Source organism: Alternaria metachromatica (genome assembly GCF_023757995.1).
Source record: "Alternaria metachromatica strain BMP 0045 chromosome Unknown scaffold_7, whole genome shotgun sequence".
Classification (NCBI taxonomy): Eukaryota; Fungi; Ascomycota; class Dothideomycetes; order Pleosporales; family Pleosporaceae; genus Alternaria; species Alternaria metachromatica.
In genome coordinates, this window is record NW_026055498.1 from 542,312 (window position 1) to 567,705 (window position 25,394).

Below are 25,394 nucleotides of genomic sequence, written 5' to 3' on the forward strand. Positions count from 1 at the left end.
GCTACTTCAGGCGGCTCTACCAGCGGCGTATACCCTCTCTCAGAACTTTGTCACGACGCCTGCTCCACAATCGCGCATCGACAGTCAAGCGCGCCAATGATGTTATCTGCACGAGAAGTCTCTGGGCCTGAACAAACCGGCGGGCCCCGGCGGAGAGAATCCCAGGAAACACGATGGAACAATCACGCCCCTGTCGACAAGGATAATTACAAGAGGGGCACAATTGTGAACTTCCCTCATGTGGTCCTTTGCGAAGCGAATGACCCCAATGCTGTCCAGACGCAGTTTGGCTGGTTTTGTTTCAAGACGAGATACGGTATCGTCATCGACAACACCACCGAACTTGAGGTCCTAAAGCTCGGCACTTCCGGAGGACGCGGACCATTATCGAAGCCCATACAAGTCCGCGTGGATTGCTTCGGTCTCAAGAAAGCAGAAGATGCAGAATACTACTGCTGGGACGAAGAGCTGGGCAGTAAGGTCGCGTGCACCCCAGAAAAAGGCGTCTATGACATAGAAGTAGGTTGCCCATACCAACCCAAGACGGGCGCCTTTGGAAATGTCTTAGACGTTATTCCCCTCCCACATGACTCCCGTATCGAAGTGTGCGGAGAGATTAGGGAAGACGTCCTCAACGCGATTCTTAAGAAGCGCAATCGAAGGCTTCTACAGAAACAAAGCAGGAGCACCCCCAAAGACATGTGGATTGAGGAGTTGGAGGCACGTCTGGACAAAGACAAGCATGCTCAGCAAGATGCAGATGACAAGGCCCGCCCAGAGCAGATGAAGCAAGATCAGCAGTCCAGTCAAAATCGCCAACAGAGTGCTCAACTCCAGGTATGTCTTCGAGTATTAGGTAGTTCTCGAGATCAAAGCTAACAATGTTCTAGGACCAAGGTCTGCAAGGACGAAGTGTTCATGGAGTCTCTCGGCGCCGAGCTCCTGACAGTGACACTACAATGAGGACAGCCCCTACCAAGTGCGCAAAGACCGATATCAGCATGCTCACACCCACCCCCGCGATTCGAGACAGCAGCCAGGCCGAAGCGATCAACGGCCGGCGCAACAGTTCGCGATGGCGCGGCCCGTCTTACCAGCTTCCGCCTGACCGCGTTAACGGAGCTCGACGCTTTACAGGACCTGGTAGCAACGACGGTAGCAACCGCCCCCCGCAAAATGCTCCACGACAACCACGCCGAGGCAACTCACGCCCTAGTCGACGGTCCTCTGGGAGCCATGGTAACATCATTGAGGACCAGGCGCGAGCCAATGGACGTCCAGAGCCGGCCCCAGGCAACGATGATCGAAGCACCGAGACCCGGCGTAAGCGCAACAGTGGTACTGATGGTCGGTATGGTAATGATACTTAGAGAGCACGGATAAGGCCTACAGACTGTGTTGGTTTTCCTAGTCTCGAGCAACACAAAGGTCGAAAGAAAGCGGGATTTTTTCCTTATACCAAACTGGTATTCCTGGCTCTGGAGCTCTGAGAGATTCCATGCGATACCCATCCAAGGCGTATATACCCATCAAATTCATGTCTACACGATCGCTAACCTGAGTTAAGTGTACTACCCGCTGATCTAATTTGACTCTAGTCCTCGGTGTCCTTCAAGCCACTGCACTGCCATCTGCTCAACATGCTCCTGCAGCTACTAACCTGATAAGGTCTAGCGCTCTCTGCGGCTCTCCGCAGTTCATTGGTCAGAACTGTCACTCAATCAAGCCACAGACGTCTGCACAGCCCACGCAGTCAGCAACACGTTGGCGCGCGCATCTTCCCCGCCTTGATTCAATATGCTGTATTAATTCCTTATCGCGATCACCACAAACCTCACATAGTCCACAGGGCCTCCCAAGGCTTGATCGTACGCCGAGTCTACTTGATCTGCTGCATGGTGCCTTGGTAGGTGATACAGGTGATTGCCGTATACATGGCACGTACTAACATGTTAGGTCGAGGCGCAAGGCAGCCGTGGAGCGGACATGTCTTCCGCAGCCAACCCGGCGTTTGACGACTACCAATACCAGCCACTAGACCGTGCGACACAGCAAATCCGACTTGTCACGCTTCTGGATCCGCTGGTAAATGACGATGCTATACGTCTCGACATTGAAGTCTTCGAAATCTCGGAAGCACCGCCATACACAGCATTGTCCTACGTTTGGGGTCCACCACCGTCGTATAACGACATCTACATCGCGGACGGACGGCTTAGAATCCGCGAAAACCTGTTCAAATTTCTCACTGAGTTCCGAAAATGCCGCGACAAGACGCCTTCGGATCGCTACATGTGGATTCACCAGCTGTGCATTGATCAGTCGAGTACTGTTGAGCGCAACCACCAAGTTCAGATGATGAGCGACATATACAGCAAAGCTACGTCAGTCGTTGCTTGGTTGGGCGACGGCTCTGAGAAACCCAATTCACATACCAAATGGCTCGCCGAGGGCGGATACGACAAGTTCGAAAACACGTACGATGCTGCATGTGTATGGAGGGATACAGCAGAAATAGCGGCATTTACTTATGTCCTCCACAACAAGTACTTTAGGCGACTTTGGATTGTACAAGAGTTCATCCTAGCGAAACAGATCAGGATCCTAGTGAAAGACATGTGGCTGGTGGATGGCACACGGAGACCGGAGTGTCATTCTGAAACCTTCTATGACTATATTCGCCAAAACGTACCTGCAAGCGTATATAGGATTATGTGCAATAGTTCTTTGCGGAGAACCGGCGGATTCATACATCTCGGTATATTTGACGCACTGGACAGGTATGTGGTGGGGAATGAATGCGCAGACCCACGCGACAACGTCTACGGTTTACTCGGGCTGGTAGATCATGACCAACGCGTCACAGTCGATTATGAGAAGTCGATTGATCAACTCTTCATGGACGTCGCTCTAGCCGCACTTCGAAATGAATGTCTCGAGGGATTAGCGGCAGAATCACCCAAGAATAGAGCTTTCACGCTGTGTTGGCAAGCTGCTCTTGGGATGGATATTACGTGGGCCCAGAAGAGAAACTTTTCTTTTCAATTTTATAAACTATGTCAAAGTTATAGACTGGGACGCTTTCGTGGTCATGCTTGTCCGATCACCGCAATAGGCCTTGAAGAGGCCGCAATGACTGGTTGTGAGGTAGATCAGTTTTGGTTTGACTTCCAAGGGACAAGACATTTCATTTACTGTACAGATAAAATAACGACGCTAGCAGATGAGACGGAACGGCTGTTGCTAGAGGACTGGGAAAAGTATGTTCCTCGAGATCATGCAGATGAGACGTCGTGACTGTGCGTGTACGGTCATCTTGCAAGAGCAAGTCGGGCACATTATTGACAGGTCATCGACGGTTCATGATGGCCTACAATTCTATTTGTGTTCTGGTCAAGAGCTGGGTAGTACGACATCCGCAAGTGAGTGTCAGCTCTACGCATCAACATGCCAGCGACATTGCCTCTCTTGCCATAACTTAACATAGAATTCCATTGTGCAATTTTGGAGCGGTGTGCTTGCACTATGATAACAATGTTCGGCTGGCCGCCTTTATTTCACTATAGTCAAAGCGGTTACATAATGTCTTCTGCCACTTCCCTCCTCATGATGCAACCTGTTGACCGCCGCCTACTAAAGAGCAACATCGATATACAGCGACCCAGCAACCCACAACAACGCAGCAATATCAATGGACATGTCTCAACGACCCAACATCGAGCTTTCCGGCATCCTGCACCAACGCACAGGCGTCCCCGCCGATCACATCGACCCCAACCACCCCTACTTCCCCCACGACGACGAAGCCCAGCTGCCCCCACGCCCATTCTACGCACGGCACTCACTTTTCACCAAGAAGAGATTCATCATCCCCACCTGCACGACACTAATCGTAGCCCTACTCATCGCCGCCCTACTCGGCGGCATCAAAATTGGTCTGTCCAGGTGTCCCCACGAACCACCTCCGGTCTACCAAACAACTACTCTTACATCCACACCAGTCCACACAACGCAAGATCCAACGACTATAACAACAACGGTACGTACGACGCCTACGAAGACGGTCCCGTTCGAGGCGCCGGTTCGACAGACGCCGGTGAAGCCTGTGGAAAGTATTTGCAGTGAGAAGGGTAGTTGGCCATCTGTAGAGGAGTGCAGAGGTAATTGCTTCGCAGATGGGAAGTTCGAGCGGGCGATGTGTGTACCATGGACGGGAGGATTTACGTGTAGGCTCTGTTCGTCTGCGCATGCGTAGGCTTTGGAGTTTAATTGAAGAAGCAGCAGATTTGACGCCGTGGTAGTAATGCTGGATATATAGCTGTGAATCGAACATTCTTTCAACATCATAATCTCTAATATCGGTAGCACGAATAACGACTCAAACGTCTCATATGTAGCAATCTACACTTCGGTGATGTCAGTACACATGCTGCAGTGTTCTCAGCACGGCTATCGGTGTCTTGCTTTCTTTGTGATGTAGTTTGGCATTGTGTAGCTACAATCTTTGGGCGTGTGCACTATGCAACTCATCGCTGGCTCAGCGTACCCTTCGCAAGACCAGCATCTGTACTTCCCTGATCACAACTATCGTACCACAGAACCACATTACTAGCTCAAACCCGCAAACCAAGGGTCTTTTCAGTCGTATCATGTCCAGCATGCATAGCCACGACGAAAAGATCAGCCTTCCAGGGACCGAAGGCTTCGCCCATCCATCAACACCGTCAACAAGAGACTCTTGGGAGGATGCTAGCAATAGTGGCTCTGATAAAGAACGAGCTCCGCGCTTTCCAACCCCAACGATACCCGCAACACAAGCAAAAGCCCCAACGTCTTTCCCCAAGCACCTCCCATACCGCCTCCCACCGCCGCCTCCATGGAAACGTCTGTGGCTTAGCAGTACCTTTCGCATCGCTATGGCCTTATCCTGTTTCCTCATCATCTTAGCTGGTGCAGCCACAGGCGCAGCCTTCCTCATCATCTTCCTTCAGAAGGGGAGCTTTCACCCAAATGATGGTGCTAGTATAGTGCGCTCTACAAGAACGATACAGGTTACTGTGACTACCGTCATTAGCGAACAGATGAAAGAGACTGGGACAGCAATTATGACGACGATGCAAACAACACACGCTCCGGTGACTACTGGAGTTGGTGGAATCGATAAAGAGATGGGACCTGTGACGACGACGATGATCTAGAAGGAGTGGAAGTGGGTTGTCATAAGAGGGTCACTAGAAGGACTTAGCCTGTGGGCACGTTGTGTCGATGGAGATTACGGAATACAATACAGTAGACACCAATTTGCTCAGCGCTGTGATTTAGAACCATGTGATTACGATATAAAAACTACTCTACTGACTATGTTTGGCTTTGTAACTATCGTATACACCCCATCATGATGCCCTGAAGCCCCACACTCACCCATCGCGAGGCGGAAATCGTGAATCCCAGTGCTGTCCGTATGTTCCAGAGAGATATCTAAGACGCCTCTCAAAGCCTTCAACTGTGAAACTAGCATTCTCTGGTGTGATCACGTACCTCCAAGGTCCTTCGTGCATGACCGAGAAGGTGTCACCGCTATCGTTCCTGACCTGTGAAGCGGAATAAGCCGGATTGACGACGACATGGATGTGGAGGCCGAGCTTGTGAAGGCGTTTGAGCAGCTCGAAGAAAACACGCAGAACGCGTCGCACTTGACGGAGAGTTTGAGCCTTTGTACCGTGACCCGTCTCGATGATGATGAAGATCTTGGCGCCTTTGCTGAGTTTACACAGTTCCTCCAGGCGAGCGTGAACAGCCTCACGGTCTTCCAAATGATGCTCTGTCAGTACCAAACTCAACCTTCGCATTTTGCAAGCAAGATCGAGGCCACCGCGCTCGTCGGCTGCGTAGTGCTTAAAGACCCTGCCCAGTAGCTCGTGTCGAGCGCGAAAGTCGAAACGGGCGTCTTGCGTTATCAGCTCACTTATGATGTCCATGTGCAGTCCGATACCAGTGTAGTCTTCTTCGAAAGCGTGTCGTAGAGTCGAGAGGCCGTTGACAACAGAGATCTTGCCATCTTTGCTGGAGAGGAAAGTGATGGAGCTTTCGGTCAAAAGATGCCGAGCAATGATGTCGCGTAGTTCCTGCGGCAGCCGGTCATGGACAGCTTCGCAAAAAGGGCGACAGATGGCCTTGGCCTGAGCCTCTACCTGATCGGTGAAGCTGGTCCGTGCCAGGCGTAGCTCTCCTCCAGCCTTCCTCGACGCTTGCTTCTCTTGGATGAGCTTCGCTTTGGGGTTCGCTTTCTTCATCTTGTCAAGTTTGGCCGCCTTGTCATGGAAAGCCTCGCTAAGCCCGGCAATCGAGTTGAGGGTCCTCGCAGTTGTCAGTCTTGTGCACGTAGTGAGCAGGATCAAGCGTACCTTTCTGCCTCAATACGCCAATTGCCGGAGCTCACTACGTTGATGGTGGTCATAACGGCGATTTGTATGGAGGTGTCTGTGTAAGCCTTGCTCGTGGATGTGATAAGAGGGAAGGATCAGTGGATGTTCGTGGTGATGCACACAAAGTCGCGATATGTTCAGTAAGCGACGCGAAGAGGTTCTCGGCGGCGGCTTAACGCGACAGAGGTGATAGCTGCGGTTGCAATGAAGCGCGACGAAGTTTGGTGGTTGTTGTTGATTGCGCACTAGATAGCGCAAACGGACGCCGGGGCAGTCACGGCCCGGTCACCACGTGGATGACGCGTGACGAGAGATACGGTCCAGCCAAGCATAACAGCAACAGCGCGCATTACAATCTGTAAGCCTTCACTGGTGATGGCCTCCGATGTATGTCAGCTGGGAGCCAAAGGCTAGTAAAGGGTTGGGCACTCACCGCCAAGCCATACCTGTGACGTTCACAGGCATGCAGTTTGTTTCCTGCTCCAACGTATCCATCTCTTCTAGACGATACTGAAATTCGTCCACCAAGCCGCGGTAATCTCCAAAACCAGCAACGCTGGCACCGACAACGTAGCCAGCCTTTCTCAACCGGCACAGACACTCAATCATGGGGGCAGTACCCTCCAAGAGGAGAGCATCTTGACCATCATCGGGCATCGCCGAGGTATCCAAATACTCAAGAAGAATGAGTATCGATGCACCGGTTCGCAACTGAAACAGTAGCTCGAGATCTAGAATTTGTTCTTCCCAGCTTCGAGGAGAATACATCCGATAGAGTATACTACCAGGAGGGTCTTTCTTCGGGTCGAACGCTAGAAAATCTGGAGATACGACGATACAGATCTTCGTAATCAGCTTATAACGCGGGGAGTGTATACAAGGGGCGTCTTCGTTAAGGAATCGCCTCAGATCCACTCTGAGGCGCCACTGTACATTGAAAGTGTTTGTGCGGTACCAGACAGCCATCGTTCTCGCCAGCATGGTTTTTCCGACATACTCGACGTTCCAGTAATGCGCGGCTGGTTGATGGTCTCCATAAGCATATATGGGCTCGCAAGTTCCACCCGCTTCGACGCCCCTGCGACTGTGGCCTATGAGGCGTTCGATTATCATGTCACAAAGCTCTGGGGGCAGCGAAATGAGGATCTTTTGGCACATGTACCTGCAAGACGCTTGTCCATAGCTATCGAAGGTTTTCATCTTTTTCATGGCTCTTCCGACGGCCTCATTTTGTCCATAGCTATTAAAGGTTTTCATCTCTTCCATGGCTCTTCTGGTCGCCTCATTTTCTCCAGAGGTAAATCGCGATTTGATACGCTGACGGGCCCTGGTAGTTTGCGTCAATGCTAATCCGGATGGACGAGGATTGTCTGGACTTACGCAACAGCCTGTTGATACAGCTTCAACACTTCTTTGGCAGTTGTTTCTTGACGCATGGTCCTATCTTTCCTTGGTGATGATTTTTTGGAGTGCGAAAAGATAGCACGCAAGGACGATTTGGCATCATGTGGGGCTAGGCAGCAGCGCGGGTATCTAGATGGCGTCTTGGCACTGTAGCACGCATCCGCGGGGCGTAGATGTCATCCCATTTAGATCATGACAGTTGCAGCGTGAAGTAGTAGGTGGTGTGCGTCTCCTATTCATTGTCAACCGAGAGCCTACCGCCATGTTTAACCGGACACTTACAGCCATACCAGGTTTGAGCCATGCCCAGTGGTAAAGCAACTTCGCGTATCATTGGTCGACTTTTCCGAAACCGAGTCATAGAGTGAGCCGTTGTTCGGCCATGTTGATGATAGCATGATGCCAGTGGAAAGGCCGTATCCAGCAGCCGCCAAACGTGACAGTAAGTCAGCTATAGTGGCGGTAACCTCACGCAATACCTTTTTTTCGTGATATGCATACCGATCTGGTGTCCTTGCGAGTATGGTGTAGTTATGGGGTACAATGACATAGACATGGATGGAAGCGCCTTCCTTCAACAAGAACAGGTGCTCCAGTCGTTCTAGCATACGTGTGCGGGATGCGGAGTCCCTCACCACACCGCCTCCAGATGGCTGCATGTGAGTCCCCACGTCTCTGAGGTCGAAGGCGATACTGATCTTTGTGACAAGCAGCTGGCGGGTTGTGTCCAAGGGCGCTGGTTGTGACGAAAGGAAGCGTTCGAGATAACCCAGATCCTGTCCAAAGTGAAAACGAACCAAGCGATACCAGACTTCGAGTATCTCTTTCGAGGTCGCGTCGCCAACTTTCTCGGCTTGCCAGTAGCGAGGGCCCGATTTGGAGGAAGTTGGCTCGCTTGTCGGCAATGCAGCAACGTCGCGTACTACTGAAGACAGGATATACTCGTAGATCATGTCTCTAAGTTCCCTTGGTAGTGTCGCAATTACGTTGTCGCAGAGTTCCCGACATGCAAACTCGTGGTTGGTGTCCATGGTCTTTGTGGCGGAGCGTCCGGACATTTCCATTTCGTGTTGTGAGATCCTTACAGCAGTGGCGAAGCAGCCAAGATGAATTGCAGGCGCGCTTTTCGAGGCGAAAGGAGGATAGAGCGTCAAGATTACCAAAATTACCGGTCACGATGAGAGAGCCGGGAGGCGGAAGGTCAGGGGCGCAGAGCGGGGTTATGTAGCACCTGCGCCTCGGCGCAGGCATATTCACGACAGGCTGCATGGGTACCTATTATTCTGCTTTCGTTTGTTTTGATCCACATCGAATCCATCAAAATCATGTGGCGTTCAGGCTGGCGACTGTGGTTTCACTTCATGACAGCTTGGAGACCGATGTGATGCGGAGGCTCCCTAGGAAGCTAGGTAGCGTGGAAGCTAACCAGGTTTGGGCAAACCTCACGCGTGATCACGCGCTTCTCGGCGCGTCGTTCCCCGCAGCTGTTCCAGGCCGCCTGGTTAACACACCAAGACGTCGCTCGGCTCTCCAAGGTTGCCATCGTCGATTGCCATGTGACTTCGCGTGACGTGGGGTTCAGCTAGCGGATCCCAACGCGACTCTTCGCTCCGTGCAACAAGACAGACCGCGTCGACTGAGCAGCACCTCCACAGCTTCCTCCAACACCACCACTCCGAGAGCCACACTCTCTCGCTCAAGACGCAGATATGCCGAACGCCAAGGATTTGCCGAATGAAGGGACGTAAGTGGAACCTCTCCCGAGTGTTGGAAATGTGTTGACGCATTTGTAGTCTGGAGCAACGCCTACGCCATTACCTTCGAGCGAAGCAGAACCGCACACAAGTCCTGTTGGCAGATGACAAGCGTATTCGTGACAGAATCAACGAGATTCAGGCCGAGAAAATGTTACTCGAGGACGAATGTATGTTGCTCGAGGATGAGCTAGAAAGCAATCTGAGGCAACGTCTCGAAGATCGCGAGGGCGAGCCACTTCTGCAGGAGCTGATGGCAGTGGAGCAAAGCAAATGTCGTCCGGTATGCGAAGCTATGCAGCTGAAACTACCACGCGAAATTCGCGACATGATCTATGAGCAAGTTGTCGGCCCCCCAGCCTGGCACAACGGCCAACATACTGTACCTGTGGTAGCATCGAAGGATCTCGGTATCTCGGACGCATTCAAGCTTGTCAGCAACAGCATCGGTCTGCTGGCCAGCGGCGGATATGACCACTTTGGCAAGGCCACACTTCAAGAGTTGGCGGAGTACTGGTACACAAGAAGTACATTCGACTTCGGCACAGACTTACATCTCATCAAAGCCTTCTTCAACAGTGTTGCAGTCGGTACTAGTTGCAAAGCTCTTGAGATAGTCCGCCAGTTGGAGATCACAATCGACTGCAACGACGAGTTCGAGCCGGAAACCGAGCGACTTCTGGCCCGTGATCTGGCGGATCTTACACTACGGATCCAGCCAGCACGGTTACGAATTTACCTACGCGACATCCAGGGCGTTGTGCGCTATAATGACGACCGGCTCCTGATCTTACTACACAATGTCAGGCAACTGCTTCCGGACCTTCCTGGTTGGACGATCGAATTCGTTGTGCACGTGGTCACGAATGACTGTCGATTATCGCGAGGATGGCAAGGATATGCATTCGAAGATATCATACCAGGGCATCACGTCAACCTGATGATACCTGGGAATACAGCTATGTCACTCGATGAGTGGTCGGACAAGTTCAGACGAGTAAGTGATGATCTTACTGTGGCATCACTATGCAAGCTGACTTTGGAAACGCAGCTTCGGAAAGAACTTGAACAGTACTACGACGATATACTGCACGAAGCAGACGACGAAGACGAAGAAGAGGACGAGGAATCGGAAGAAGACGGTACTGATGACGAGCGCGATGAATACATGCCTCTTGATAGAGATGAGCTTCTTGAAATCGAGAAAGAGTTGGGCGGGTGTCAGGAGGATACGGTTATATGGCGGGCCATGGTTGCCCGATGATTTGTGGGCTCCGCTATCCAATGGGTGGCAGGTCTCCATAGTCACCAAGGGAAGATTACGAGCTACCTTTACTTGAGATCAAGGGCCTCACGACTTCATCTTTTACCTTCTATCACTTGCCGACGGATGCGCTTACTAGCGGTCTCATCTTGCTCGCACTTACCCGACCACTAGTGCAGTGGCCCAATCCAGTACTTATACCGAGTTCTTCCACCAGAACTCCTTGTACTCTCAACCTACAGCTTCCATCCCTCGCGTCACCACATTGAGATGGCGCCTACTACAACACCCCCAAGCGAGAGTGAGCGCCTGCGCGCAAAGTGCCATGAGTGAGTTCAATTCACCGATGCTGAGCGATAGCTGACGTAGTCCATAGGGCGCTGAAAGGAGCGAGTGAGACCGAACTGGAGAGGGAAGCGCTGCAAGTCGAGCTGCAGGCGTTGCGAGATCGCGACCGCCTCATGGAAGCCAAGGTTTACGCCGACCACGATAAGGCGGACGATGCGTTCTTGGCACTTGCGCAGATGGAGTGCTTGGAGCTCTGCACCAAAGTTCACAACGCTTTTCCCCGCGAGATTCGGGACGCCATCTACAGCTACATCACTGGTGATAAAGACGTCTACATCGCTTGCGGTGATTACCCAGGCAGAACCTGGGATTGTCACTCTCTGGCTTCGGCGTGTTGCATCGCTGCAAACGTCAAAGCAGCTCGTTGGTGGAAGCCCGAGTACATGGGGGCGCAGATGGTACAAGAGATCGGAGAGAACTACTATCGCTCCTCTCACTTTATATTCGAATCCACTATCGCCCGCATTGTTCCGTTCCGCGCCATAGACCACCTGGACCTGGGCTTCGCACCGGTGGATTTCATTTCGAATGTGGAGATCAAGATCAACTGCCGCAACTACAAGTTTAAGCAGATTGGCCGCGAAGATAGCTACATTCCCGCGGACATACATTCAAGAGATGCAGACTTTGAATCGGGCTGGGTAACAGAACGTCACAGAGAAAGTCCAAAGCAGCTTTTGGTCGAGCTAGAGTTGCTATTCGGTTTCAGACATGGCACTGCGATCACTATCGATCTTTTATCGAAGCTTTGCGAGGACGCTACTCTACTTGAGCAGCAGGAGTGGATGGCATACACTGTCGTTCCGGTCATCTTCCCAATTCTCCAGCGACTCAAAGATGTCGGCTGTCGAGCCCGCATACTTCTCTCTGCTCAGAAGAGTATGGAAGTGAACTCATTCGCGTCTAAGTGGAACCCGAAATCCCTTGAAGCCATCACACAAGATGTCCAGGAGGTATGTTTGCATCGTCTCCGAGACAATTCTTCTCAAAAGGCTAACATTTGCAGTATGTCAAAGTTGTACAGGACCGCCTGTCCAAAGCTGAGCTTGACAAGGAGGTGAACGTTGAGTCTGACGAAGATCCGGATCCTAGTACAGCGTCAATATGGGACGCCACTGCTTTCGCTGGGGAGGAGGTCACGTCTGACAATGCCGACGAGGCATAGTTCTCGAAACTCTCGATGACAAGCTGAAGATCAAGGGGTGATCTTGTGGCGACGTGACAGGATGAGGGGCAGCAGTTCCACTGACTCCGTAAATGTCCTCTCCTGGTCTCAAATTGTTTACTTTCAGATGGCTATGTTCCAGGGAAAAGCGAATGGGAATTTTTGCGTGCAGTTTTGTTTGGGACGGTACTAGCTACTGGGGCGGACGAAAAAGCGATTGATGCGATTTCTTCACGATTTTCTTTCCTTACAAAAGCTCACACATCGGCCATTTTGTAGCCCTGTTAGTGGTTTCTTCTATCAAATACGAGTTTCTCTCCGAATCCATCTTAGGAGAAGCTTGATAACGCAATGTTCGCGCGTGAAAGCATTATCGCTCGCTAGGCACAAGCTGCTTTCTCACTCCTTTCCTCGCCTACAAATTGGGGTGCACCCTCAGCATTGATCGCCTGGTCTCACTACACGGTTCCACACCCAGGTTCAACCACAGCTCCATCTTGCAAAACGTAAACAAGATTACAATCCACCTTACTCGTACCAAAATGACAGCCCCATTACGGCCAGAAGAACAGGAAAAGCAGCTCCGCGACAAGTGCTACAAGTAAGTCCCGCACGAACATGGCGACATATAGCTACTGACGTACAACAGGCTACTTCATACAGAAGCCAAGCTCCTACAACGGTGGAAAGAGGAGGATGCGCGACACGAGGCTCGTAAAGCCGATCTGCAAGTACAGAAAGACAACACCGTCAACGAGCTGAACCAATACGCTCAGGTCGCCTGCCGCAACCTCTGCGACAAGATCTTCAAAGTCTGTCCACGCGAGATACGCGACTACATCTACGCATACCTCCTGCCCAACTCCCCGGTCGTCCTAGAGCATTGCGACCATCGCGATTGCGATAGCAAGCCCTGCGCCAAGGGAAGCGAAACGCTGTATTACTTCGTTGAACCCTACAGTCATCTTTTTAAAACCGCATACGTCATTCCAGAATTCTCCATAGAGCTACTCGAAAAGTACTATCGCACATCCACATTCGACCTACGAGACCAATTTGCAAGGCTAGGCGCCTTCCGGAGCTTGGATAGAGGAAACCTTGGTGTCATACCAGCCAACTACATCCTCAACGTTTCCTTGTGCATACAATGCGACAAGTACGACTTCGACGGGGTAACGGCACCGTTGGCCAGCCTGCATAGGAACTATGCCCTCAAACCCCGTCGAGCGCTGCTCGCAGACCTCGAAGCACTATTCGGTTTCAAGGCTGGCACTAAGATCGATTTACACCTCCACGTAAACCGTGACTGGTTGTTGAATGCGCACGTGGCCGAATACTGGGAATGCGACACCGTCATTCCAGTCATCCTGCCGACGCTGCGTAGGCTAGCTGCTGCTGGTACAAAGGCTAAGTTGTGTTTTGATCATTTTGGGTGGGGGGTGACTATTGATCATGGAGACGTCACGATGGAGGAGATCAAGAGCGGTTTGTCGAAGAAGATTGGCAAATGAGCCAGTTTTAACAGTTCCTTATGTTGAAGCTGGCAAAAGCTGCTGGCAATGCTAGGCGATGAGGCTGTCTGCTGCTTGCTTCTTTCCTTCCCGTCCCAACGGGTGTGTTTTGCCCTCGAATATATGGGTAGAGCTTTTGAGGACCTGATGGCTGGCGTAAGCGGAGTATGCTGTCGATCGTAAGTCATGCAGGGTCCAGACCGCATACGCAGGGCGTGAGTACCTGAATAAGCGATCAGCAGCACCCTGATAGACCATAGTACGACTTCTTGAAATCGGCACACGTTCTCTTCGTGATCTTCTTCAATCTTGATCCAACGACAAAGTATGTGCATCGTGATGTACGCGCTTCCAAAGACAGATGAGATTGGTGGTGTGGGTGCTTGTACATGCGTGCACCTTCGGAAGCGTGCTTTGAGGTACGCCAGCGAGCTCGTGGATGCGCATCTCGCACTATGTCTTGTCAGACTAACACCAACGATAGAGCACTCTCTGAAGAAAATATACGCAAAGCGCGTGTCGCGAAGCTCCAGGAGGAGCTTGCAAGCCTAAAGAAAGATCTCGCCAACACCACACCAACAACAAGAGACGCAGTCGAACAAGTCGCTTGGACGGAATGCCAGCAGCTTACCAACAACATCATGACCAAATTACCGCGTGAGATCCGCGACATGATCTACTTCCACCTCAGCACACGAGACCGCGAACTCATCGAGCGCGAACACTTCCGGACGACCCTGGATCCGATAACGAGGCTCTACTCGTACGACTTCAACAGATGGAAAGCGCAACACTTCCCCGCGCACTACTGGAACACCGATTACGTTGGTCAACCTTTTTACCGCGAACTCGTGGAAAACTACTACCGCACAAGCACCTTTCTCTTCGGCGACGACCCAGGAGTAATGAAGCGTTTCCTCATCACCGACGAGATGAAACTAGGCATTCCCCCAAAAGCACTAGTCTCCAGCGTCGAGATCGGATTGAATGCCGTCTCGCATGACCGCGGTTCGTTCCGCGCTTACATGTTTGGCATACCCAAGTCACCGGAGCGGATGCGGGAGGCTCTCGATGGCATCTTTGAACTAAAGCCTGGCGCTAAGATAGTGATTCGTTTCGTGACTGAGGCGAAGACTAAGGAGGAGAGAGATGAGCATTGCAAGGGGGCGATGGCGATGCTGTTCGACGACGCGCAGGTGGAGAAGATGAAGATGTATAAGGTTAAGTTTGTGGTGGATGAGGGGCAGGTTTGGGATTTGGCGGAGGCGATGAGGGAGGAGTGGATGGGTATTCATGGGTGAAGGCTTGCTACGAATAGAGAACATCAGTCTGAACCTGCAATCAAATGCTGAGGACGTGAGAGTAATGGGCAGCATGTGAGGGAAAGCTGCCCAAAGAAGGCCGCTAGCGTGTAACTCCTGTCAGCTCCGATTGGCCGAAGCATACGCCATCAGGGCCCGGGGGAAGGAGCACCCCGCCATGGCAGAAAATGTTATCGCGACACCCCTCAGCGTATGTTTTTACGCGTCAAACACTTTCCAAACTTCTTCAAACTTCAATTCCAACCTCGCACTTCATTTAGACGCGTCTCGATTCCATATCGCAAGATGGCTGGCGTTCCTAGCACTTACGATGGTACGCACCTTCCGTCCCGTGCTCGTCGGGCCAAATGCTTACCCTGTATACAGCGCCCGTTCACATTGCCGTCATAGGCGGCACTGGTATCTCTTCCCTACCAGGCTTCACCCTCGCCGCTACACTCGACGTCGACACACCATGGGGCAAACCATCGTCACCCGTCTCCATCCTACAACACCCGTCGCCCTCGACCGGCAAGCCTATCCCAGTCGCATTCATCTCGCGCCACGGCCTTCACCACGAACTCGCGCCTCATGAGGTCAAGAACCAGGCCAACATAGCTGCGCTGCGACACATCGGCGTGCGCACCATCATCGCCTTCTCCGCCGTCGGATCTCTCCAAGAAGAAGTGCGACCACGCGACTTTGTCGTCCCCGACCAAATCATCGATCGTACAAAGGGCATCAGGCCATTCACTTTCTTCGAGGGCGGCATGGTTGGACACGTCGGCTTTGGCGACCCCTTCGACAAGCAACTGTCCAATATTGTCAGGCAGTGCGGACACGCGCTGGAGGGAGACGGCATCACACTTCACGAGAAGGGAACCATCATCTGCATGGAGGGACCGCAATTCAGCACACGCGCCGAGTCGAACCTCTACCGTTCGTGGGGCGGCAGCGTCATCAACATGTCTGCTCTGCCTGAAGCAAAGCTCGCGCGCGAGGCTGAGATCGGATACCAGATGATCTGCATGGCAACAGACTACGATTGCTGGAGGGGTGACGGCTCTGAGGACGTCAATGTGGAGATGGTCATGGCACATATGAAGGCAAACGCCGAGAACGCCAGGCGGTTCGTTGGCGCAGTGCTGAACGAGCTCAGCAAGGAGGAGCACACGGAACAGGTGCTCGCTAAGCACCTCGACGGACAGATGAGATTCGCAGGCGCCATGACAAAGAAGGAGGGACGTGGATCAGAGGCCGAGAAGAAGCTCCAGTGGCTCTTCCCTGGCTACTTTGACTGAACGCCAAATGCTAAAAAGCGCGCCATTGACAAAGGCGCATGACATTTGACTACGATATACTCCGATATTAGCAACGCGGAAAGACCTACCCTGATCAAGAATCTATGCATGCGCCCGACGGCTGACCAAGGTTCTGGAGGTAAGACGCAGCCAGAGGCGCCGATTACGGCAGGTCGATAGCAATGGTTACCCCAAAACTCCAAACAGAACTCCATGTTTACATCATGGAAAATATGCATTAGCCGTATCGATAACTATCCGTCGCCAGCAGCCCGTTAGACATCCGCGGGCACTTGTCAAGCTCGATCTCACGATTCTTTCCCTTAGCACCTTCCTTTCTCGTCTATGATCTGCATTGCTACCTGCCGCAATCGCATCTGCAGTTTCCCAGGCTACACAATGAGCGCTCGGAATGTTTATGATATTGAGAAACGGCTGAGTGAGAAATCCGGGCTTACAGGCTGCTCGAGTACTTTGTTCGGGTGATACCGGTGTATTGCGCTGATCAGGTACCAGGGTGTGGCTAGTCAATCAGATGGACAGTACCTGCATGCCTGCCGTTACCTCACAACAACGGGCACAAATTGGAGGGTGACACCGCATATCTGTATTTCTTATCATGCAGATCAACACACTTGTAGGATCGAATTTGTATTTGCACCGCGGGGAAGACGCGCGCGCAGCATAATCCTGGTCAGACATGGGTGCACGGCGGCAGTCCTTCTCGGGTCACCACGGGAAGCATGACTATAAGACACATGATATCGTACACAGTAATGGAGCAGCTCTTGCTCGATACCGCATCCACTCGTCACTCTCCTACCGAACGGTAGCATTCGCAACCGTCATCATGGTTTCAGCGTGGTTTCTAACAAAGGTCTTTGTGGCTTTTGCGCCGCTGACGACGACCGTATACGCACAGTACAACGTCACCACACCCCAATTGCCTCTGTTGCTGGACGCTACCGCAGATGACCTGGCTGCTGGACTTGAGGCTGGAGACTTTACGAGCTTGGACTTGGTTCAGGTAGGTTCCCGGTTTTCTTGCCAACATGTGTAGGCATGGATCTACCTTGGACTGCACCGCTGACATAATGTAGGCTTATGTGGGACGCATCATCGAAGTCAACAAAACTCTACATGCAGTACTGGAGATCAATCCAGATGCCTGGACGATCGCGAAAGAGTTGGACGAGGAGCGAGCTTGTGGAAAGCTTCGTGGGTAAGTTGTGCTGCAAGAAACTGCATGATCCTTCGCTGACAGAATGCAGCCCTCTCCATGGACTCCCCATTCTCATCAAGGACAATATCGCTACCGCTGACGAAATGAACAATACTGCTGGATCTTGGTCACTAATGGGCGCCAAAGTACCACGTGATGCTACAGTCGCAGCCAAACTGAGGGAAGCTGGTGCTATCATCCTCGGCAAGGCCAATCTTTCGCAATGGGCTAACTATCGATCTTCGAACTCTTCGAACGGATGGACTGCTCGAGGTGGTCAAACGTATGGCGCGTATTACCCTGGTCAAGACCCAAGTGGCAGCAGTAGCGGTAGCGGTGTCGCTGCTAGTCTTGGTCTCGCCTTTGGAACACTCGGCTCAGAGACGGATGGATCGATCATCTCTCCCAGCCAGCTTAACAATGTCGTCGGCATCAAGCCTACTGTCGGACTTACAAGCAGAGCACTTGTCATCCCGATCTCTGAGCACCAAGACACCGTTGGGCCAATGGCCCGCACAGTCAAAGATGCAGCCTACATTCTCCAAGCCATCTCTGGACCTGACAGTTACGACAACTACACATCTGCAATTCCCTGGGCGAGCAACGCAACTAATGCCACCAAGCCCGACTACGTAGCTGCATGCACTCTGGATGCGTTGGAAGGGAAGCGAATCGGGATACCGCGCAACGCTATCGGCACACCCAGTCCCCAATCCGCACCCATCTATGCTGCTTTCACAGCTGCTCTCGACGTCCTCCGCTCCGCCGGCGCAGTCATCGTCGACAACACCAACTACACCGCCTGGGACCAGTACCTCGAATCAAACGCCGAAGGCATCGTTCTCGACGGCGACTTCGTCCCCAACCTAGCGCACTACCTTGAGCAACTCACATACAACCCCAACGACGTCCACAGCCTAGAAGATGTCCGTAACTTCACCCAAAACTTCCCCCAGGAGGACTACCCCGACAGAGACACAGCAGACTTCGACAGCTCCATCGCGCAATCCCAAAACTTCTCAAACACCGACATAGAGTTCTGGGAAGCCTACCAAGAAGACCTGTACCTTGGTGGCGAAGGCGGTCTCCTCGGCGCACTATCCACATACAACCTTGACGCCGTCGTTGTTCCTTCGCGCTCTGCTTCTGGTATCTCTGCCATCATTGGCGGCCCTATTGTTACTGTTCCGCTCGGTGCGCTGCCGCCCAACACAACGGTTGTCACGAATTCACGCGGTGATTTAAACGCTACAGCGCCGAATATTCCGTTTGGAATCTCTTTTGCGGGTGCGCTGTGGAGTGAAGAGAGTTTGATTGGCTTTGCGTATGCGTTTGAGCAGAGGACTATGGTGAGGACGAAGGTTGTGCCGTATGTTCAGCCGAGTATTGAGATTGAGAATGTGGTTGGTAGTTATTAGGTCTGAGTTGGGATGACTGGATTGCGGTTACATCAGCGGTGTATGTTGATTGGTATCTGATCGAGCGAAGCAGTGTGCTGCGGGGGAAGGTTATACCGTATAACCAGCGTTGTTGTGAGACGGGGGATTCAGTCGCTATCTATCAGATCGGACGCGGGTCGATAGGTATGAACCTGTATGAGGTTTGTAGAGCGACCGGGAGGATGTGTGTAAGGTCGGTGGATGGTTGCCACCGATTGTCCGATGCGTATTGTTTCGTCTTACATCATCGCAACCACTACGCACTGTGTTCGCAATCAGGCTTTGTCTTTGTCGTAGCTTATGTTATCCTACGCTATGTTTTCCCATTGATTGGTTTATGCTATTGCTCTCCGTAGGCCTGCGTAGCCTTTCAGGTGGAAGTCTACATTGGGCGATGCGCAAAGATTCGCACTCTTCGTATCACCACTCTCAAATTGATAGTCTATGAAGACATTGGCGCTTTCTTTCTGGAACGGTAGTTTGCTGGACAAAGCTAGCGATGTAATGAACGTGTTTTTTGATGCCGCTTCAGCGTGGCTTCTTTGCACGGCCTCGGCATTAAGCGGATTTAGCTTATGCTGGCTGACAAGACGTGGACCGTGTGAGACTTTTGTGGCGTACTTCCAGTGTTGTATACGACGTGAGGTTAGCGTCATTCCGAAAGTGTTCGTGGCTTAGGATGTGTAGCCAGGCTGTTGACGTGAATGGGATCAGGTATAAAGATGGGTGGAAGACAGCAATTGTGAGCAACAAAGCACCCATCAACTCCTTCTGCGAACTCAGTCAAAGAGATATCGCCTCCTCGCATCAATATAACTTTGGAAGCATCAAATTCGATCTGCTATGTCTTCCGCAACCCAGCAACTAACGCACATCCGCAAAGTCGCCCTCATCGGCGTACGCCCCTCCACATCCCATCCTCCATTCATCCCACTAACACCATCAGGGCACCGGACAAGTCGGCTCCCACATCCTCACCCACCTCCTTGGTACGGGCAAACACCAGGTCACAGCTCTGACCCGACATACCAGCACCGGCATGTTTCCCACTAACCCCAACCTCACCGTCGTCAAGGTCGACTACGACGACGACACAGCCCTCACCTCCGCCCTCTCCAACCACGACTTCCTCATCATAACCCTCTCCGCACGCGCCCCACCGACCCTCCACCCCCGTATCGTGTCCTGCGCCGCGGCCGCCAAGATCCGCTGGATCATGCCTAACTACTTCGGCTACGGCATCGGTGATCGCGCGCTCAGTGGCAAGGCTGACTTACCCACCAACTTCGAGCGCTACATTGACGATGTGAAGAGCACGCCAGGACTCGATTACACAGCGCTTGTATGCGGCTTCTGGTACGAATTCAGTCTCGCAATGGGGGAACCGTGGTTTGGCTTCCGGATCCGCGAGAGGAGCGTGACGATGTATGGGGATGGGATGAAGAAAGTTAATGTGAGTACGTGGGAGGCTTGTGGGAGGGCTGTTGCGGGGTTGTTGTCTCTTCCCGTGCATTGTCAAGATGCCACCGATGGTGTCGCGTTAGAGAAGTGGAGGAACGAAGGTGTTTACATATCGTCTTTCCTGGTGTCCCAGCGCGATATTCTAGATAGTTTACACCGGGTGCTCGGGACGCGAGATGCGGATTGGACGATCAGATATGAGGATGTGGAGAAGAGGTTTGGGGATGGGATGAGGGAGTTGGGAGAGGGGAAGATGTTGGGGTTTGCGAAGGCGCTTTATGCGGGGGTTTGGAGGAGTGAGGGGGCTGATTATGAGAGCATAGGGGGTTTGGATAATGGGGTGTTGGGGATGGAGAAGGAGGATTTGGATGGGGCGACGAGGAGGGCGGTTGAGATGGCGATGGGGCCGATGGGGGATGTTGAGGGACAGTTCAGGTAAAGGGACTTGGTGGGATGTGGGGTTGTGACGTTGTAATTTGAGCAAGGAAAGAGCGATGATGATATCAAAGATAGGGAATCGTGTAGCTAAATTCGATGATGTTGTGGAAGGCGCGATGATGTACCGTCGGCCATCATGGTTCATGCTCTAATAATCTAGCTCCTACCCCACCTACATCCTCTCGTTAGCATCTGCCTTCCCTCGCTCATTTAAGACAACTTACCAAGATTTCTCCTACTCGATACGCCTATTTCCAACTCCTACCCTTCTCTATCTTCCCCTCGCTCACAGGTGAACCAAAAACATTCCATTGCGTGGAGCTTCCGCGCACCTGCCATACCGATTCTTCGTCCTTCTTGTCATACGATTTCCTCTCCTTCCATTCTTTCCACCGCTCGCGCAGCGATCTCTTCTCTTTGATGTCCGGCTCAGGCTCGGGCTCTGCCATGAGGGCGGCGATGGTTGATCCTGGGACGCCACTGCCTTTGTGACGCGATTGTGCGAGCGCAGAAGCAGTCTGGGGATTGACGGGTGCTCCAGTTGCAGTTTTGCCATGTTGCGGCGGTGGCTTACGTGAAGGCTTGGGGTCGTAGGATGTTGGTTGGTCTGGTTTTGGACTCGGTTTTGTGCTCGATGATGTTGGGGTCGATGCCGCAATCTCTTTCGCCTGCTCGCTTTCCTTGGAATCCATCGCGTGGGTAGCCGATACGCGCGAATTCGGCGTGTGTGAAGATTATAAGTACATCAATTGTTCGCGGGATAGAGACACGGCAATCTGACGGTGCTCATGTAGGCAACACAGCGACCACGATACATGTTGTTTTTCAGCTGTAGCGAGTTGGAGTCAGCCTTGGCCCACATCTGCAGTCAGCATCGTACCACCGACGCATCCTGTCACCTGCCAGTGCCGAACACCCGAATGCGAATGGAACATATGCGATGACAGGCCGTGATGGGCGCGCCGAGAACCCCGAGTCGCGGCAACATCGACCCAGTATGAATCTCAGGCCTCACAAGGTGTTAGAGCTGACACTCGCCACGACGAAAGATTCTACCTAGCTAGGTATGATATCGCGATAGTCACGATATCGGAAGGACGATGGTGTTGATGGCGCGCGACATTGATGACGCCATGTACTCGATTTGTCAAAGCTTCGGTGGCGGAAGCTCTCCGCCACCCCTCCGCATCATCTACAATCCGCCGAAGAACAATTACTCCTCCAGAACAACGACCACCACCTTCCCGTAAAACGAATCCACATGCGCTTCCCTTCCTTCCCCACATTCCTCCGCGCCTTCCACACGGTCACCAACACAACAAGCGCTTTTATCCGATCGAGTCCTGCTAGCACGCTCGGTCGCACTATCTACAACACGCCACAGCGCGCTGTCATATACCGTTCGATGCCAAATATCCCCTTCTTGGGCGCCCTTTTCGGATCTTCTAGCAGTATGGCGGACAACACAAACTACCCAGTCCAGAAGCCCGAGGGCGAGTGGCAAGCACAGCTATCGCCAGGTACAACAGCACCTGTCCCAACTACCAGCGCACGGTCACTAACACTACGATAGAGCAATTCCGCATCCTCCGAAAGAAAGGCACCGAAATGCCCGGCTCCAGCAAATTCGACAAGCACTACCCCGACGCCGGCGTCTACAAGTGCACCGGCTGCGAAGCGCCCCTCTACAAGGCAAACCACAAGTTCGACTCTGGCTGCGGGTGGCCCGCGTTCTGGGATGCCGTTCCTGGCGCGGTGGGACAAAAGCCTGACCCCGGTCTTGGCATGATGAGGACGGAGATTGTCTGCAATAACTGCGGAGGTCACTTGGGGCATATCTTCAAGGGCGAGAGGTTCGGTAACCCCAAGGATGAGAGACACTGTGTGAACGGTGTGTCGATTAACTTCAGTCCTGATGATAAGAACTGAGCTTCTGGGTCATGGATTGGATGAGTTGAGTGGTGTATATATGGGGATGTAGGGCTAAGTGTATTAGTGACGACGAAATGAGAGACGACGTTGATCAGTGGCTCTGATAAACTCGCGCATGACGTGCAGTGGTTGCTGGCATGGCGTTCTTCATCTTATAGCGGACTCGGTTCAGCTACTTGAGCCCCCACGTCATCTCAAACAGCTATATGAAGCTGCAGATTGCTTGAACTGATACATACGACCATAGGATCATGAAAATTAGGCTTCCCGTCCGCTCAGCCATATACAAGCATGATACCGGCGGATTAGTAGTTAGGTGGGTGACCACTAGCGAATCCCCGCTGTTGTATGTTTTTGCTCTTTTTTGCCCCGGATCTGAAATGAGGACTCTCGAACCCATGCCTCTCTTTCTGCCCTTGTCCTCTTTTTTTGCTCTTTTTGGCTGACCTAGCTGGACGAGCAAGCTGATTCATCCACCTTATACAAGGAAAAAGCTAAACAGGCCTACAGCCTACATTAACGCTAAGTTATCTATCTTGTAGGGTTTTAAGTTAATGCAGGCTGTAGGCCTGTTTAGTTTTTTTCTTGGTTGGCGTGCATCTGTAGATTTATCACACGGCTCGTCACGCGACGCTGATAGCAAACGTTAGTTGTTCCTATATCTATCAATTTCCTTACGCATCCAGTCTACAACAGACACTCTAAGGTAAGATGACATCTAACAGCGAAGACTACGCTAAGACCGATGAAGTCGACGGTTGCGCCATATGCATGAAGAAATGGACCACCGCATGTACTGGATGCGGCAATATCGGCTACTGCTCCGAAAAATGTCGACAAGAAGACGCGCCGCAGCATAATACCATCTGCAGCACCTTCAAGGACTTTCAAGACCGGCCAAGCGAAAAACACTTTCGAGCCCTCTACTTCCCTGCCGATGAGCCCAAGCCACGATTCATCTGGCTCTTCATGGACGGAGAGAGTCTCACCTGGAAACCCAATCCTACTGATCTGGCCAAGTATGTTCCAGGATCACCTTCGTCGGCGGACTCGTTCATAACAGATCACCGTGTCGTGCAGGATAACCGCGGCCAGGGTGATCGCGGCGAGAACCGAGACCTCATAAAGGGTTTATGCATCGAGTATGATCCAGTGTCCCAGGGTCAGTCCGGCAGCCACAAGGGTCCGGCTTCCATGGAGCAGTCAGCCAACATGTGCTTTGCTAGAATGATTGAACCAAAGGTTGGCGGTCTTCGTCGTGGTGGCCAGGTCGGTCGTGTTCACGGGTATAATCCAGACTTTGGACAAAGGTCAGGGGATGTGGATTGCACTTCGTTGGGTCCGCTTCTGGCATGGGTCACGGAGGTTACTTTGTATTAGACATCTAGGGGAATGCTGCGGATCTGACTGCGAGGATTGTGTTCGTTCAGGACATAGTGGGGCCCATGGATATGTATACCAATAGAATAATGACCAGCATTCAGACCCAACGATAGATCGATATACCCTAGTAGCTTTCAAGCCAGAAAACCTTTCGCCAATTTTCACCATAATCATGCATGCAATTCACTAGTTTCCCTGCTTTTAGCATAGTAGTTCACAGTGCATGCCCGGATCATTGATCAGATACACTACCCTCTCACGTACCTCGACAGCTCCACCTAGGTTGCCTTGACCAACTACCACGACGCGACTGCACACGCAACCCATCAACACTGACATCCTTGTAACACGCGAGCATGTCCCGCTACCGCCTCAGCAACGTCTTCAACGACCAATACACATACATCTACACCACACTCACAAACCCAGACCCCGAAGCCGAATGCTTCATCTGCAAAACACCCTACTCCCCCCACGACCCCGAAGGCTGCCAAGCAATCCAACTCCATCCCTGCGGCCACATCATCGGCCACTCATGCTTCACAGAATGGATCAACCGAACACCCCAATCGTGCCCATACTGGTCCCACCACCTCGCTCCCACGCTAAAAGCCTCAGCCTCAGACGATAGTCTTGAAGTCAAGTTCCTCCGTTGGCTGGTGCATACAACATGGATAACTCACATAGACCACCACCACGACTTCCACCTTGAGATTCTCACCCCGCTCAAATGGCGCAGACGCGCACTGTGTGCCGTGAAAGCGCTAGCCAAGGGCACCCTCACAGACGAGGACGTTAATGTGCTAACCAAGGCTTCTTTCCTCACGTTCGTGGACCCGGCGTTTCGGCGTGAAATATACGCAAGCATCCGTGTTTTCGTGGTAGGCCTTGGGGTAGAGCTCATGGGTCGTGCGATACGACTTTACTTCTCGATCGGATCCGATAACGTGCTTTTGGACTTAGTAGGTAGGTTGGTGTGGTTGACCATTCTTATAATTTGGGTTTCGATACTGGTATACGCGTGCGCTTATTCTGGGGTTACGTGG

At 52.2% G+C, this 25,394-nt stretch overlaps 10 protein-coding genes across 10 annotated transcripts; 8 read left to right on the forward strand and 2 right to left on the reverse strand.

Moving 5' to 3' along the window:
* Positions 1–99: 99 nt before the first annotated feature.
* J4E83_004189 (uncharacterized protein) lies at positions 100–2,660 on the forward strand (the record flags this gene model as incomplete). The annotated part of the gene is made up of 6 exons (XM_049331119.1): positions 100–837; positions 891–897; positions 1,034–1,323; positions 1,850–1,906; positions 1,957–2,477; positions 2,588–2,660. The coding sequence occupies 6 exons, from the start codon at positions 100–102 to the stop codon at positions 2,658–2,660; spliced, it is 1,686 nt and encodes a 561-aa protein (XP_049189665.1).
* A 2,757-nt stretch (positions 2,661–5,417) lies between these two features.
* On the reverse strand, positions 5,418–8,893 carry J4E83_004190 (uncharacterized protein; the record flags this gene model as incomplete). Its single annotated transcript, XM_049331120.1, has 5 exons — positions 5,418–6,357; positions 6,405–6,480; positions 6,872–7,156; positions 7,806–7,813; positions 8,331–8,893. The coding sequence occupies 5 exons, from the start codon at positions 8,891–8,893 to the stop codon at positions 5,418–5,420; spliced, it is 1,872 nt and encodes a 623-aa protein (XP_049189666.1).
* A 645-nt stretch (positions 8,894–9,538) lies between these two features.
* Positions 9,539–12,360, forward strand: J4E83_004191 (uncharacterized protein; the record flags this gene model as incomplete). Its single annotated transcript, XM_049331121.1, has 4 exons — positions 9,539–9,573; positions 9,623–10,792; positions 11,224–12,148; positions 12,202–12,360. 4 exons carry the CDS (start codon positions 9,539–9,541, stop codon positions 12,358–12,360), a joined length of 2,289 nt encoding a protein of 762 aa, XP_049189667.1.
* Positions 12,361–12,902: 542 nt separating this feature from the next.
* On the forward strand, positions 12,903–13,871 carry J4E83_004192 (uncharacterized protein; the record flags this gene model as incomplete). Its single annotated transcript, XM_049331122.1, has 2 exons — positions 12,903–12,961; positions 13,010–13,871. The coding sequence occupies 2 exons, from the start codon at positions 12,903–12,905 to the stop codon at positions 13,869–13,871; spliced, it is 921 nt and encodes a 306-aa protein (XP_049189668.1).
* A 455-nt stretch (positions 13,872–14,326) lies between these two features.
* Positions 14,327–15,172, forward strand: J4E83_004193 (uncharacterized protein; the record flags this gene model as incomplete). Its single annotated transcript, XM_049331123.1, has 2 exons — positions 14,327–14,333; positions 14,358–15,172. The coding sequence occupies 2 exons, from the start codon at positions 14,327–14,329 to the stop codon at positions 15,170–15,172; spliced, it is 822 nt and encodes a 273-aa protein (XP_049189669.1).
* A 306-nt stretch (positions 15,173–15,478) lies between these two features.
* Positions 15,479–16,473, forward strand: J4E83_004194 (uncharacterized protein; the record flags this gene model as incomplete). The annotated part of the gene is made up of 2 exons (XM_049331124.1): positions 15,479–15,506; positions 15,560–16,473. The coding sequence occupies 2 exons, from the start codon at positions 15,479–15,481 to the stop codon at positions 16,471–16,473; spliced, it is 942 nt and encodes a 313-aa protein (XP_049189670.1).
* Positions 16,474–17,323: 850 nt separating this feature from the next.
* Positions 17,324–21,034, forward strand: J4E83_004195 (uncharacterized protein; the record flags this gene model as incomplete). The annotated part of the gene is made up of 4 exons (XM_049331125.1): positions 17,324–17,500; positions 17,574–17,695; positions 17,745–19,098; positions 20,081–21,034. 4 exons carry the CDS (start codon positions 17,324–17,326, stop codon positions 21,032–21,034), a joined length of 2,607 nt encoding a protein of 868 aa, XP_049189671.1.
* Positions 21,035–21,281: 247 nt separating this feature from the next.
* Positions 21,282–21,725, reverse strand: J4E83_004196 (uncharacterized protein; the record flags this gene model as incomplete). The annotated part of the gene is made up of 1 exon (XM_049331126.1): positions 21,282–21,725. One exon carries the CDS (start codon positions 21,723–21,725, stop codon positions 21,282–21,284), a length of 444 nt encoding a protein of 147 aa, XP_049189672.1.
* Positions 21,726–22,294: 569 nt separating this feature from the next.
* MSRB5 (Peptide methionine sulfoxide reductase B5) lies at positions 22,295–22,962 on the forward strand (the record flags this gene model as incomplete). Its single annotated transcript, XM_049331127.1, has 2 exons — positions 22,295–22,553; positions 22,607–22,962. The coding sequence occupies 2 exons, from the start codon at positions 22,295–22,297 to the stop codon at positions 22,960–22,962; spliced, it is 615 nt and encodes a 204-aa protein (XP_049189673.1).
* Positions 22,963–23,676: 714 nt separating this feature from the next.
* Positions 23,677–24,345, forward strand: J4E83_004198 (uncharacterized protein; the record flags this gene model as incomplete). The annotated part of the gene is made up of 1 exon (XM_049331128.1): positions 23,677–24,345. One exon carries the CDS (start codon positions 23,677–23,679, stop codon positions 24,343–24,345), a length of 669 nt encoding a protein of 222 aa, XP_049189674.1.
* Positions 24,346–25,394: the final 1,049 nt, after the last annotated feature.